The sequence below is a fragment of the Gobius niger genome (genome assembly GCF_951799975.1).
Source record: "Gobius niger genome assembly, chromosome: 14".
NCBI classification, from domain to species: Eukaryota; Metazoa; Chordata; class Actinopteri; order Gobiiformes; family Gobiidae; genus Gobius; species Gobius niger.
The window spans coordinates 24,404,446-24,419,229 of record NC_136865.1 but is presented as its reverse complement, the minus strand read 5'-3'; the positions used below and the strand labels follow the sequence as shown (position 1 = coordinate 24,419,229).

General features: G+C 41.0%; 1 protein-coding gene across 1 annotated transcript in view; it reads left to right on the top strand.

The window, feature by feature from the left end:
- sdc2 (syndecan 2) overlaps positions 1-14,580 on the top strand; it is a 71,358-nt gene extending 56,778 nt beyond the window's left edge. Inside the window, exons 2-5 of the mRNA XM_079571069.1 lie at positions 3,610-3,718; positions 6,831-6,997; positions 10,213-10,339; positions 14,104-14,580. Of these exons, the coding sequence (XP_079427195.1) occupies positions 3,610-3,718; positions 6,831-6,997; positions 10,213-10,339; positions 14,104-14,267 (567 nt within the window). The 3' untranslated portion in view covers positions 14,268-14,580. The remainder of the gene's footprint in view (positions 1-3,609; positions 3,719-6,830; positions 6,998-10,212; positions 10,340-14,103) is intronic.
- Positions 14,581-14,784: the final 204 nt, after the last annotated feature.

The window sequence follows — 14,784 nt, the reverse complement described above, 5'->3', positions numbered from 1 at the left end:
TTTGCATTAGCATATTGTTACTAGCCGTGGCATTTTGCGCGGCGATCAAAAATGCTATAGTGGAGGTTAAAACTTACTCAGCGATTGAATTCTCCAGATTCTGCTCTTCAAAATGACATGCAGCAGGTCCATATTGACAGAGGTTTAGTTTAACAAACTTGAAGCTAACCAATTTTCATTGCGATGTTTCTCACCTTCCCTGAGACCTAGGAAGTTGTGAGAGGACTCGGAAGTCTCTATCAATTTCAGTCCCAGAAATATCGTTTTTTTTCGGCGCTAGATCAGCCGATAGCTAATATTGTAAAATCCCCAAATATCGGCCAGCCTCTAATTTGAAGGCGCTGTAAAGAGACATTTGCAGGGGAAACATTGTGCATCTAATTACAAAGCATTTGTATGTATAATGAACTTGCATGCGGCTTTTCCCAAATTCCCAAAACTTTTTTGTCACATTGTTGCCATATTTTTGTTGCATTTTTGAAGCGTTTGTGTTGTGTTTTCGTCTTTTGTGTTGATTCTTCTGGCTGTTTTTCGTCTCTTTTTTGTACTGTTTTTTTTCTCGATTTCTTGTCTCTTTTGTCACTTTTTTGTGGCTTATTTGTTGCTTCACCATAATTTTTTTCATTGCTTTTTGTCCTCATTTTCTTCTCTATTTCAACAGGTTCTTATAAGCTTTTATGTTCTCGGTTCAGATGGGGGTTAAGAGGTTCCCATTTCCTCCCGTTCTCGAGCCTTGAAAGTTAGACGAAGTTGGGCAGAAATCCCGATTGTTCACATTAACTCATTTAATTTACACTTTGGGCATGGGCACCGCTTGTCAGGTGCCGAAACTGGGTGAACTCCTGCTCCCACCCAAATCACGGCGTTTACAACAAGACATTTACACGACTCCAACAAACCGTAGTTGCTTTGATAAGGCTAAATATATAAACATCCAGCATTTGAGTCGAATTGTCCAAAGTAGTAAAGACTTGAGCGATCCATCTGATGAACCTCATGTCCTGTAAAACTGTCTAGCCCTGTCAATCCCTGTCTTTATAAACATTACAAGCTGCTGTTATCCCCAAATGCAGCGGAGCCTTTCGAGAGGGATTGTTGCTCATTGTTCATCCTCGTATCTCTGGAGCCCATTCTTCACTGTGGACAAAACCATTCTTTTCTCTGTCAGACCCATTGATCCTCTCCCCCACTCATCTTCATTTAGTTTATCAGCGCTGCGTCCTCGGCAGACCTGGAACCGCTCTCCGAGTGAGACCAGAGCGATAAGGGCTTTCTTTTGTGTTCCCCCTGTCGTTTTGAATGGAAGTAAACCGCAACATTTTCGGCTTCACGTGTGTGTATTCTACTTCTGACCTAAGCCTTTTACAAACATGCACGTTCAGACAGGTATCAGCTCAAGAATAAGGCTGTCACGATAATTACTATATCGATTTATCAGTCCAATAACAGCTGAACAACACATTTTTTTGGCTGAATATATATCATTTCTACATACATTTTTCATGTTTATTGTAGCTTGGGTGGTATTTTGGGATATGATTATGCACTTTTAGGTTTAGTATCTAGTACAGGGATCTCCAAGCAGTAGCTCTTCTGCCCTTTTTGGTCGCTGGACAAAGACTTTCTTCATTTCTCCACGCACTTGAAAGGTCACATTTTCAAGGCATTTTCTTGTTTGTTCTGAACCTGTTGAACAGATTCTGCAAAGTGTAAGGACAGAATCCAATTTGTTTCCTTCAATCATAAATATCTTCTTGGCTACTATACCTCTCCAAGGCTGAACTCCTTGTTGCATGGTTACACTAGTACCTTTGGAAAAAAAAAAAGTAACTCCTTGATCCTGATTTTTGTTATATATAGTAGGTTAAAAAAAAACACCGTTATGGACTCTCAGTAAAAAAAAAAATCCACCAAACCTCACAATAACATGGACAAATCAGTAAAACAAGTAAAACAACGTGGAACACAGAAATCACAAAGGCAGTTCGCAAGAAAAGGCAAAAAAAAACAACAACAACTCAGCTGTACCAAGAGAGAAGGAGGTTGCTGCTTGTTTTTGAGTAGCCAATTTCAGGAAATCTGTTGTTGGGGCGAATCTTTTCGTTTTTGTCGCTATTTTGACCTTGAATTAAGGTTAAGGTTAAGTTGTACTTGATCCCCATAGGGAAATTCATTCTCTGCATTCGACCCATCCTCAATGCCGCTGGGGCCACCTTTAGGAGCAGTGAGCTGCCAGCGTGGGCCGGCCCTCGGGGACCCATCTCCATGATGTGGAGCCAGGCTGATGGTCAGAAACACCTGGCCAGAGGATTAACCTATTGTACATGTTTTTAGTGGTAGGGGAAACCGGAGCACCCGGAGGAAACCTACACAGACACAGGGAGAACATGCAAACTCCACACAGAAAGACCCCGTCCCTGGTGGGAATCGAACCCGGACCTTCTAGCTGTGAAGCACGAGCACTAACTTCTGTACTACCATAATCTGTTGGAATCAAGCAACATGCTAATTGCTACACTAAAGAAAACAGCTAACTCTTGCTAGCTATATTCTATCTATCCAGGTTAATGCTAATGCTAAAACATCTTTATCATTCAAATGTCAGTTCAGTGCCTTATCTCTTCACTGACACATACAGTAGTGATCTAGTTAATCTATGGCAGTGAAACTTAAACATAGCTTCAGGAAATAATGGCCTTTAGAAACATTTCAATGCCCTAAAGTCGGTGTTATCTAAGTTTTCACACTGGAAACATCTCAATCTTGCTGAAAACGTTTACTTTTTCCCTCTTTTTCCCCCCCCCCTTTTGCCCAGCGCTGTGAGAAAGTGCCTTTTAAACAAACAGGTCGAGTGAATGGGAGTCCCCCCTTTTCACTCGTCGCTCCCTTTAAGCCCCAACTCAAACATTCCCTCTGCTCCCTCCGGTCGTCACGGCAACAATGGATCGTCTGATTGGATAATTACCCCCCTTGCACTCCGGGCCATAAACCGGGACATGATGATATAGCTGTTGTTATGGCGAAATAACAGGTTCCGTGATGAAAGAGCGATAGCGAGACTGTTCCGAAGGGCTGTGATGATTTGCAAGATTTGTTTTTCGCCCATTTTCGACAAAGGCCACGGATATTTCGGATTGCTGATAGTAATTTGGATGTTTAGGCGATTAAATGTTGGCTTTCACGGTCCAGTTTGGGGTGAATTGAGCGTGCAGCACATTTGGACAGTTTCAGTCTCTTGTTATCAGTTTGTGGTGATAAAAAAAAAAAAAAAATGTTGATAACAAACTATACGCTGATATGCTGCCTGTTCGACTCTGTGCTGAACTTATCTCATCCTGTTGAGGTATAGCATTACTGGATTAAAACATGACTGCAGTTGTTGTGGCCCAAAGCGTGCAAACATGACCTATTTAAAAAGTTTGAGAGAATATTTTAAGGATGATGAGTAAAATTGATGGTAAAAGTGAGATGCTATTCACATTGCTATTTGCAGAATTGTTTATTTCTTCTTTTCTACAATATAGAGTACAATTAAGTAAACTCGTAAAATGATCTTTACGAACTTGATGTGTGGTTGAATGTCGACTAAAATATCTTGTCCCGTTGCAGATATCAGCGGCTCAGACGTCTCAGGCCGATGACTTGTACCTGGACGATGCGGGCTCAGGAGGGTTTTACCCCGAGGACGACGACGATTTCAACTCCGGATCAGGATCTGGTGAGAACAGCCCTCAAACAAACCAAACACATGCAAATAGCTTATACATACCAAAGCATACACTGGGGAAAGAAAAATCATCTTGAGGAAGAAATGACAATGACTTAAATTAAAGCACTACTAAGTAACTCGTGCCCCTAGAGGCCAAATGCGCCACTGCAGGTGTCGTAGCATGTTACGTTTTTTACTCATTAATTGTCCGTGAGAGTAAATACTACACTGACAGAAAAGACAAAGGGAGAGAGGGATATTGTACATCCAATTACACAATGGAGATGATTTTTTTCACTCAAACTTGGCTGTAAATACTGTTTAAGTGGTGCTAGCCCGCAGTTAGCTTTGCCCGTTAGCCTGTTAGCTTCTTCTCCATGATTCCAAGGGGGGAGACACTAGGGGGAGATGAAAGACCCCCCGATCATCCCATTAACACTTGTATTACCCCCAGAGGGACTATGAAAAGGATTCATTAAGGTAAACAAGTGACTTAGTACTGCTTTAACAGAAGTTTGAGTAGATTTAGTCTGGTCTTGGATCAGATAAAACCTCTTGTTGCCAATGGAACAAGTAAATTATTTCTTAATTTATATTATTTTGTATGTATAAACATCTTGTTTAAAAGTGAAAGTGAATTGGTCTGATTTCAAGTGGGATTTATGCTCATTTCATTTTTATCTCATCTAAGATTAGTTCAAACTGACTCAAATTCAACATAAAGAACCAAACCTTGGCAACACTATAATAACTACACCTTGTTTAGCCATACACTTAATGCATCATGAACAATTCATTAGCTAAGTGTGACTAACATGTTTGTTAATTCATCATTTATTAAGGCTAAATATGGTGTAGTTTTAATAAAATGTAACCAGAACGGGTATTCAAGCATTTTTTAAGTCATTTATCTCATTTAAGATGGTAATTTTTCCAGTGTAGAGATGAGACGCAGGCTGTGGATGTTTCCAACTGCTAGTAAAATGGATTTTGATGGACTACTTTAATTGCATCGTAACTTGAACATTTTCAGAGTCATTAAAGTGCGGTTAACGTTGTTGAATATCAATCATTAAGAAACTTTTTGCTCAGAACTCAACGTACTTTTCACTTTAGTCCTGTTTATTGATATGCTCACAAACCTATTTTTTCAGACAAATTGTTAATGGAAAATACTATTACAATCGTCCCCTCCGTTCTCCGTTCTTCTCACCAAATCTTTTTTTCACTTTGTCTGCACAAAGTTGCTGTCATTTGTCTCTGAGGCCCAATTTTCCCCCCACAGCTAGAGCCAAGCTGCATATTCTTTCCCTTTTTTATGAGCTACTACTCTCCTCCTCTGGCCCTGAGCGTGTCCGAAGAGCTACATTTTGGCACTAAACTGCTTGCACTTTTTTTTTTAGAGAGAGTTGTAAAAGTGCCGCAAGGGGAGGTCAGGGAAGGTAAAGTGGAGAGGACATTGATCAATTGCTTTTCCAATACAGAAATCGTATTACTTTGCCCTGAGGTTCACGCTGAAGCTAAATAATATCTTACATAGTTGTTTCTTAATAAAACATGTTTGCTGTGAAATGCACCTACATCAGTCAGACTAATAAAATAAAACATTAGAGCCACTGACAGATGAAGAGACTGGATATTTGGCAGAAAGTGAACATATTTTCAAAGACGGCGCAATGAAAGCTGGAAAAATGGCCAAAAAGACTGGAGTGCGTCTCCAAAATTGCTTCGCTTGTGAGGTGTCCCCTGTCTGCAGTCGTCAGTGTCTGCCAAAGATGTTTTAGTCCCGCGTTAGATCTGTTTGAGTGAGTTTAGTGTCACTTTTATATATACAGTGGGAGGAAAATGTATGTGAATGTTGAAATTGGTCATACAATGTGGTCTGATCGAAATCATAAGAATGAATAAACAGTGTGTGCTTGAACTAACACCACCCAAACATTTACATTTCATCATATTTTATTGGCCATAACATGTAAACATTCACAGGACAGTGTGGATAAAGTAAGTGAACCCAGGAATCTCGCTGAACTGCAACAGTTTTTTAAAGAGGAATGGTCCAAGATTCAGCCTGATCGTTGTGAGCGTTTAATCTGCAACTACAGGAAAGCAGTTATTGCTGCAAAGGAAGGGTCAGCTATTTAATACAAGGGTTCACTTACTTATTCCACACTGTTGTGAATGTCTCAGGCTTTTCTGTATAATATTATTTTTTCTTTTTATGATAGCACGTTGTCCAGGCCCTGAGGCAATAAAACAGGCCCACACCATGTTGCTCCTGCACCGTACTTCACAGTGAGGACAGGGTTTTGATGTTGGTGTGCTGTTCCTCCACACATGACGTTGTGTGTTCCTCCCAAATATTTTTGCCAGTAGTGCTGTGGAGCATCCAAGTGCTCTTTCGCAAACCAAAGTGGAACTGTTGCAGTTTAGCGAGATTTGTGGGTTCACTTACTTTTTCCTCCCTGTCCTGTGAATGTTTACATGTTATGGCCATTAAAAATATGATAACATGTAAATGTTTGGGTGGTTTTAGTTAAAGCAGACACTGTTTACGCACTCCTATGATTTTGATGAAGATCAGACCACATTTTATGATAAATTTAGGCAGAAATGTGAGACATTTCAAAGCGATTATTGAAATAGTCGACAACTATTATAGTTCTCTGGTTCACAGAGACATATCTGTCTGTGTCCAATCAGAAGGCAGAATTAGCGCTAGAGCCTCCTACAAACATTAAAAACAAAAAATTAAAAATACCATTTCACAGCCAAGCGATTAATTGTGAAAAATAATCAATACATTAAACGGTTACAAAATAATCGTCAGTTGCAGCCCTAGTTCACATACATTTTCCTCCCACTGTAACTCTCCCCCTTGAGACAATAACGTTTTGAAATCAAGAGATATTAGTATTTGAGAGATGAAAATACTCTGAACGGCTACATTAGTACAGGAATTAAATGCATTTCTAAACATATTTGTATAGACTCAATGGTACAGGAGTTGAGAGGAGTGGACGTTTCACCTCTCACCACTTACGCTTTGTCAAACATCAAAACCTGCTTTATTTCCTTCTACATTAGACTTGACACTATAAATCTTCCTCTCTGTGTGCAGGCGCGGGCGAGGAGGGAGACATCGAGACGGCGACAGTCAGCACAGTTTATATTCAGCCCAAAGCCGTCGCTCCCACCAAGGACCTGACCAAAGACTACACGCCCCGAGTGGACCCCGTCACAGAGAGGGACCGAGCCGTCACGCCCAGGAAACCATTCAGGACAGAGGTGAGGACAGCATCCACGCGAGAGATGAATGTGCATTGAAAAATCTCTTCAAATTTCAACCCACAGTTTAGTTCTTCCGATGCTGTATCTACCTTGATGCTACCATATCAACTGGATTCAAATGATCTTAATAAGCATAATTAAATGTTTTTTGCGTCAGATTTAGTAATCAACTTGATGTCATAGAATCCATTGATCCACACTCCGGATTGATTTCTGCATTAGAGGCAATAACGCCTTTGGATTCACCAATGCCAAAATATTAAGTATAATGCACTATATTCTGTTTAGCAGTTTAGTGAGGTGTATTGCAAATCCAAAAAACCCCAATGACATTTAATCAAAGTGATCTGGAAATCGAGTACAGTGGTTCTTAAACTGTGGTACTTGGGCTTCCTCAGGTGGACCATCTGCAATTTTAAACCTTATTCATTTTAATTACAAACATTTTCTTTTATTCTTTAATATTAAGTCATGCAAGTTTGGTGTTCTTTCTGGTTTAGACATGGTTTATACTCAGTTTAGACATAACTTAGACCCGTTTTTAGTTATTTTGTCCTTGATCTAGGCAGGGCTGGCACAAGGCATAGGCAGCCGCCGAGGCCCTTTGGGGAGGGACACAAAAGTAAAATCTCGCCAGGACCGGCCCTGGATCTAGGCCTGGTTGGCAGATCAAATATCTTATGAGGTGACATTTGTTGTGAAAACTTTGAGAACCACTGATCTAGTGACTCTTGGATTGAATAATTATCATCCGTACCTCTATCGTCCCGGTTGCTGCGGATCTGATTCATGCAAGCACGAGCTGCTGCTGCTGATGCTGTCCTATACAGTATCTGTCACGTTTATCTGTGTCCTCCTGATGGTCCTTTTTTCTCTCAAACTTGGCTGTAATTACTGTTTAAGTGGTGCTAGCCCACAGTTAGCTTTGCCCGTTAGCCTGTTAGCTTCTTCTTCGTGATTCTATTAGTGTTTATTGCGCCTCCGACCCGCAGGCAGTGAAGTTGCAATTGTGGTTTTCTGGCCAGAGAAACAAGGGCGAGATGAAAGACCCCCCCAATCATCCCATTAACACTTGTATTACCCCAGAGGGACTACAAAAAAGTATTTATTAAGGTTAACAACTTACTTAGTCAATTCCAATACAATTTCCAAGTGGATGCCCACAGTTCGGCTATAGATGATGTGCAACCCTGGGATTTGGAGAAAGTGGTGCTTACTTGGGCCACAACCTGGCAACCTGAATGGAAAAAATGTTTTATATGATTGGAAATAAATGAAGAAAAAAGAAAAGCTAAACAGATGATTCTACAACCTCTGCGTGTATAATGGCACACAGTCAGTGGTCCTGGTCAGCCTGCACTGAGCTCAATGACGTCACTTAACCACAGTGACAGCAGCCCTTTAAGTCCTGACTCACCAGAAGTGCGTTGGAAAGAGCTTCTCTCTGACCAACACTATCATGAAATCCCTCGCGAGCGCCGGAGCCGCCAGGACTCAGCGGGACAGAGATGGAACCGCTCGCGTCAGTCCGGGGCGTTTCTGCTCCGGTGAACATTATCAAGGATTACATCTCGGTATCGGCTGTAATCACGCGTCCTGGAGCCGGTCTTTACTGTACTCTACCCTCGCTGCTACATCTGTTTGGGATTAGTCATCAAGGTCTCAAAGCACTAAGCCTCTGCCGTGGCCCGGTGCCACTGCTGTCCCACTTGTCACGACTTCATCAAATGCACTGACGCTATTTCACTCCGAGCCCATGAAGAAATAAGCACAGTTTGAGGTCTAGAGGTTGAGGATCTGTGTACCAGTCGAAAGTGAAAGACTGGATGGGGTTTGTTCTGTATAGCAGAGTTTCTCATCATTGTCTAATTTCTCCCTCATTGTCTAAAAAACAAGATGTACAGCAATAAATCAGTGCTATCCTGTTTTAAAAAATGACAATCCATTGATTAAATATGACAGACAACAAGTGATTTTTCTATCACATAGGGCCTCATTTCCTATTTATCCAGAGTGTTGTTGATTTCTGGAGATTTTTTTTTTTTTTTCATGCAGTTCTTATATTTGAAGAGTTACGTGGCGCTAGGCTACTGCTAAGCTTGCGCATTTCTACGGTATCAGCAAGCCTGCATTAAAACATTCCACAAAAAACCCACTCCACAGTGCACCTGAGGCAAATCCCTTATAACACCAGACTACCGATATAAATGTCTGTGTCGATAGAATATTTTTTGAAATATAACTGACCTTGCATCACAGGAATTACCGCATTTTGAGGGACTATTTTCTTGCAGATGACTCCGCCGCTGCTTAGCTTACAACCAGGAAGCTGATGCTGCTTTTCAATGCAAAATGGTTGAAATTATTCTATGTCTATGACACATTTTTTGCTTGAACATAGTTAATACAATTATATTGAAGTTTTTGCTAAAGATTGTACCCAGTTATCTTTAGTTTGACCATTTCTGTGATGTTTATAGTTTCACTTCATTATTTGACACTGACAGGAAGTGGCATAGATGAAAGCAAACAATTTTAATCTCTTAACCCCTACCCTAAAAATCCTAAATCTAAAAGCTTCTTGACTGGAGAGCTCATAGCCTATAGACCAGTGTAACGCCTGATTTGAAAGCTAAGGCCTACCAAACTGATCTAAGATTTCTCCTTTTTTTGTCACGTTTTTGCCAGTTTTCATCCTCATTTCCGTTGCTATTTTGACGCTTTTATCAAGAAGCTTTTAGATTTGGGTAAAGCTGAACTGGAGAAAATGTGCTCGGTTCAGGTGAGGGTTAAGAGGTTTAACTGTTGCCGTGCCAACCATGTTATGTTAATGGTAAATGATTGAGTCAAACTGCTATGGAGCTTTACCTCTGACTATGTCACTTCCTGTCAGCAGCTTAACAATACAAATACCTTTTCTTCCCGACATTTCTCTTGTCTTGGCAACAAAAAGAAGACTGTATTAGGTCTATAACTGTGTCTACAATATACTGTTTTGAATACCTGCTTTAAAAAAACAATCCCTAAAGTTCTCTTACCAAATTGTTATTATAGACCATGTTGTGGTTTGGTCCCAATCCTGGATAAATAGAGAGGGTTCACGATTCCAAATCAAACGGCAAATCACTGCAGGAAGAGGGAGGATTTACTGAAATTGAAATAAATAGACATCATTGACCTTGCAGTTGATAATATGTGTTGTTTTTTTGCAGGCTCCAGTGCCAGTGACAGAGGAGACCCAGAGAAACCAGATGACCAGCACGACCAGCGCCCCTGGGTCACCACAGGAGGTGGTGGTGCACTCAGACAACCTCTTCCACCGGACAGAGGTGTTAGCAGGTAAACATGAACGCAACACGAAATACTGCTGAGTTTGAAAGTGCTTTACTACATGCAGAAAAAAAAATCCTCTTTGTGAGTTCATTGCAAAGCATAGAGGTTAAGTAACTCAAAGAAGTGGCAGATCTTTGAGTGAGACACAGTTTTCATTGTTCTTTCTTCAAAACAATAAGACTTGTGACAGTAGCTCTTAGCGTCCAAAGTTTTTCCGCTTTCTTCGTTCCAACACGACTTCATTCTGTCAAAGTGATGTTTTCCCATTTTTTGACAATAATTAGTTCTTATAAACTCAAAGTGTGAGTCTCCGAGGGACTCCGCGTGGTTCGCCAGGCGGCCGCTCGCTCTTTGATGAAACCTGATCGGGGGGTAATCGGGTTTTGCTGACGCCGCAATATCCGAATGTCTCTGGAGGCAAACGGTGATTGACAATACACATGTTCTCCGACACGCTCGTCTCTCGGCGCTCGACAAAATGCAAAAACGGCAACTTCAAGGAGAAACGGTGATGATTTATAGATGAGAATGTCGGTCTGTGTCGCGGCGATTGGTTCATTCGGAGTTTGACATTTAGTTTTGTTGATAAGAAATAATGTCAGCGTCAAAATAACCTTTCTTTGATGGATGCACAAAACATTGGACTTTCAGTCGGAGGAGCAGATACTGAATATATAGATATATTAGATTGTGGTGTGTCATCATTTGAATCACTGTGAGAAAAGATAAGTGCTGTTCTCAAAAACTTGTGGTTTAAAAAGTAAAAAAAAAAAAAAATGAAATGTAGTCTGTTTCAAAAATATCAAACTGATTGTTTGCAATCTTTTGCACATGGGACAAGATGCCCCACATGTCATCCTTTTGCAATTCACTTGAACAATACAACACCAGGAATATACTGAGTCACGGCATCAAATTTTGTTTACCCAATGTCTGTGTAAATAATTTAGGGCTACACAATATATTGTCATATTATCGATATTGCGATATTGCAACAAGCCACAATATAAAGCAAAATATCTGAGATGAACACATTTTTTTGTGACCCAACCTCGAACAAAACTTGCATTCTAACTTAAAAACGGGTAAAATGTCAGTTTTAGTTTTGATATTTCAAGCAGAACAAAGGAACTCATGCCCCTAGAGGCCATAAGCGCCACTGCAGGTGTCATAGGATGTTGCGTTTTTTTACTCATTAATTGTCCGTGAGAGTAAATACTACACTGACAGAAAAGACAAAGGGAGAGAGGGATATTGTACATCCAATTACACAATGGAGATACTTTTTTCACTCAAACTTGGCTGTAAATACTGTTTAAGTGGCGGCTAGCCCACAGTTAGCTTTGCTCGCTAGCCTGTTAGCTTCTTCTTCGTGATTCCATTAGTGTGTATTGCACCTCCGACCCGGTGCAAGGAAAGTTGCAAGTGTGGTTTTCTGGCCAGAGACACCGGTGGAGATGAAAGACCCTCCAATCATCCCATTAACACTTGTATTTCCCCCAGAGGGACCTTTGTTTTTACCGTCTTATGAAACAAAAAGCCAAAGAACCAGATAACTGCTATGTGTCTAAGTGGCTAAGCAGAATATTGCAATAATAGATGAAGGTTCTTGAGTAATCTTCTGCTTTTTAGTTGAAGTGTTGGACGTTTCGCCTTCAGTTGTTCTCAGTCTCGAAGGTTGACAGGAGCCTTTAGTAGAGGGGAGGGACTTAGCCAAGCTTCAATTAAAGAAAGCTGTAATAAATTGCTTCTGTAGATCCCATTTCACTCTGTTGATGCCCATGACCTCTCTTCTAATTTCATGTCCCTATATTTCCTCATGGACAATTAAGATGAAGTCAAAAGTCCATAGAGTCAGTCAACACAGAGTAACAGAGGACATTGTAGCGCCTGGAGAGAGGCTCAACAGATTATCACGCTCTAACTTCATACAACAGTAATGATGAAGAGCGATGAACTATCCCCATGTGGTGAGTGAGGAGGATTAGCACTGAGAGCCAGGGGCAAAAATCGACCAGGGTTTTTCAATATAAAATTAATTAAACCCAAATTTGAATCAATGTGGGAAACTTTATTAGCTTGTAAAATGGCCCAGAGTAAATTACTATCAGGTGATGCAATATCCGTATCAAAAGAAGTCAGAATATAATCGCAAAACCGCTGAGGTCTTCCATCTGATTGTGTTTTAGGCCGTGTTTGCGAAGAATGTGTAAATTTCAAACTGCTGCTCAAAAACGTGCAGCAGTTCTTGTTTTGTAATCATTTTTACAAGTCAGTTCCATTTTAGCCCTGTTTTTTTGGGTTTTGACACAATTCGATTCGTCATTGGAGCCTCGAATGTCCATCATACACACACAATATTGCGGCAGTTTGTCAGGAATGAGCACAACCACATCTGCAGCTGATCTGTTTCCAAACATTATTCACAGCTGAAGACTTTGAGCTATGTCTTTGAAGTCAGCGGCAGACGAGAGAGCTGCCAATCACAGAGAGAGCAAGACAGATGATTGTTATTGTAGTGTAATCGGGTTTAAAAGAGTAATATAGTTTGTTGAGTTGAAAATGAACTTCAAAATGTTATGTCCTTAACATACTGGGAATATCTCTGTGGATTGTGCATGTTGTTTGCATTTCTGTGTGGGTTTCCTCTGCGGTAGTCTAGAAAGTGATAAAACTGTACATAAGGCAATGAATACGAATAGAATAGATAAAACAATTAAGCATGTAAGATCAAATCAGAAGAATCAGAATCAGAATAGTGGTGTCTTATAAATAAAAGACGCAGTGGACCCATTGACAGTGGATTGCTGTCAATGAGTGGACCACACAACTCATGCGGTGTTAAAGAAGAACTAAGTTGCTTTTTTACCTTTATAAATACTTTCCGTAGTCCCTCTGGGGGGTAATACAAGTGTTATGGGATGATTGCGGGGTCTTACATCTCCCCCGGTGTCTCTGGCCAGAAAGCCACTGCAACTTTCCGTGCACCGGGTCGGAGGCGCAATACACACTAATAGAATCACAAAGAAGAAGCTAACAGGCTAACGGGCAAAGCTAACTGCGGGCTAGCGCCACTTAAACAGTATTTACAGCCAAGTTTGAGTTAAAAAATATTATCTCCATTGTGTAATTGGATGTACAATATCCCTCTCTCCCTTTGTCTTTTCTGTCAGTGTAGTATTTACTCTCACGGACAATTAATGAGTGAAAAAAACTTAACATGCTACGACACCTGCAGTGGCGCTTATGGCCTCTAGGGGCATGAGCTACTTAGTTCTGCTTTAAAAGCTAAAAAATAAAAGTGTGTCTATAGAAAAGACTTAAAACCAATGGGAAAGCACTTCTTTTTGGTCCTCATTGGCGCTGACATTGCCGTGACACCACCCCCTAGTGGCTGGGGGTGACTCTAGAAAGCTCACATAACAAAACAAAAACAACTTTAAAGCCTGGCTCCAAAGACCTATTGTTTCTAGAAATAGAGTTTTCCCCTGTGACAGCTCCGTGGGGAGTATCGAATTTTCAACCACACTGGTTTTTGTTTTTATCAATTTTTAAAGTCTTAGCTTTGGGCTCGGATTGACAGACCCTGGAGAGCTTTGACTGTGTTGTTGCTGCTCTGCTCGCCTTTTTGTTCTTATCATAGACTCTCTTTCAATTGGTGTTGTTAATGTAAATGGGGAGGAGTGAGGAATGACGGTCTCGTAATAATATGTCTATTCTTAAAGAACTCCAACTTACACCTTCCGCTACCTTTCCTCTTCCTCTTGTAGCTGTCATCGCCGGTGGAGTGATCGGATTCCTGTTCGCCATCTTCCTGATCCTGCTGCTGGTGTACCGCATGAGGAAGAAGGACGAGGGCAGCTACGACCTGGGAGAGCGGAAACCCAACGGCGCCGCGTACCAGAAGGCCCCCACCAAGGAGTTTTACGCATAAACGCAGCCCCCCGCCCCCCAACAACCTTCCCCGACACAACTACAGACACAACACCAGAGACTGTGAGCGCAGTCAGTGACAACAGTCAACCTGCTCAAGCTACAGAGTTGATGAGGAGATAGCATAAGGAGTGCTTCTGCTTAGAGTATTGTAATTATTAAAAAAAAAACTTCTTTATTATTTTTTAATGAAAGCCAGGCATTTTTCATTTTATGGCAAATCGGTGTATTCAAAGCCACACTGCGGAAAATTTCAGGTTTGGCCTTGTTTATTTGGTTGGGACGGTGCATGTTTAGAGACTCTTGGGACAATTTCCATCACTCCGGGTTTAGGCGCTAACCGCTGCCCGGGCCACTACATCACACTAAGCTAAGTCACTAACTAAAATGCATTTGAAACATGCTAGACACCGACAAAGCTAATTTTGCAAAGTAAAGCTAAACTCACCTGACAACAGCAACATCGCCATGGAGACGAGCCGGTGATGTCAGGTCTGAGGAGAGATGATCTTTTTCAG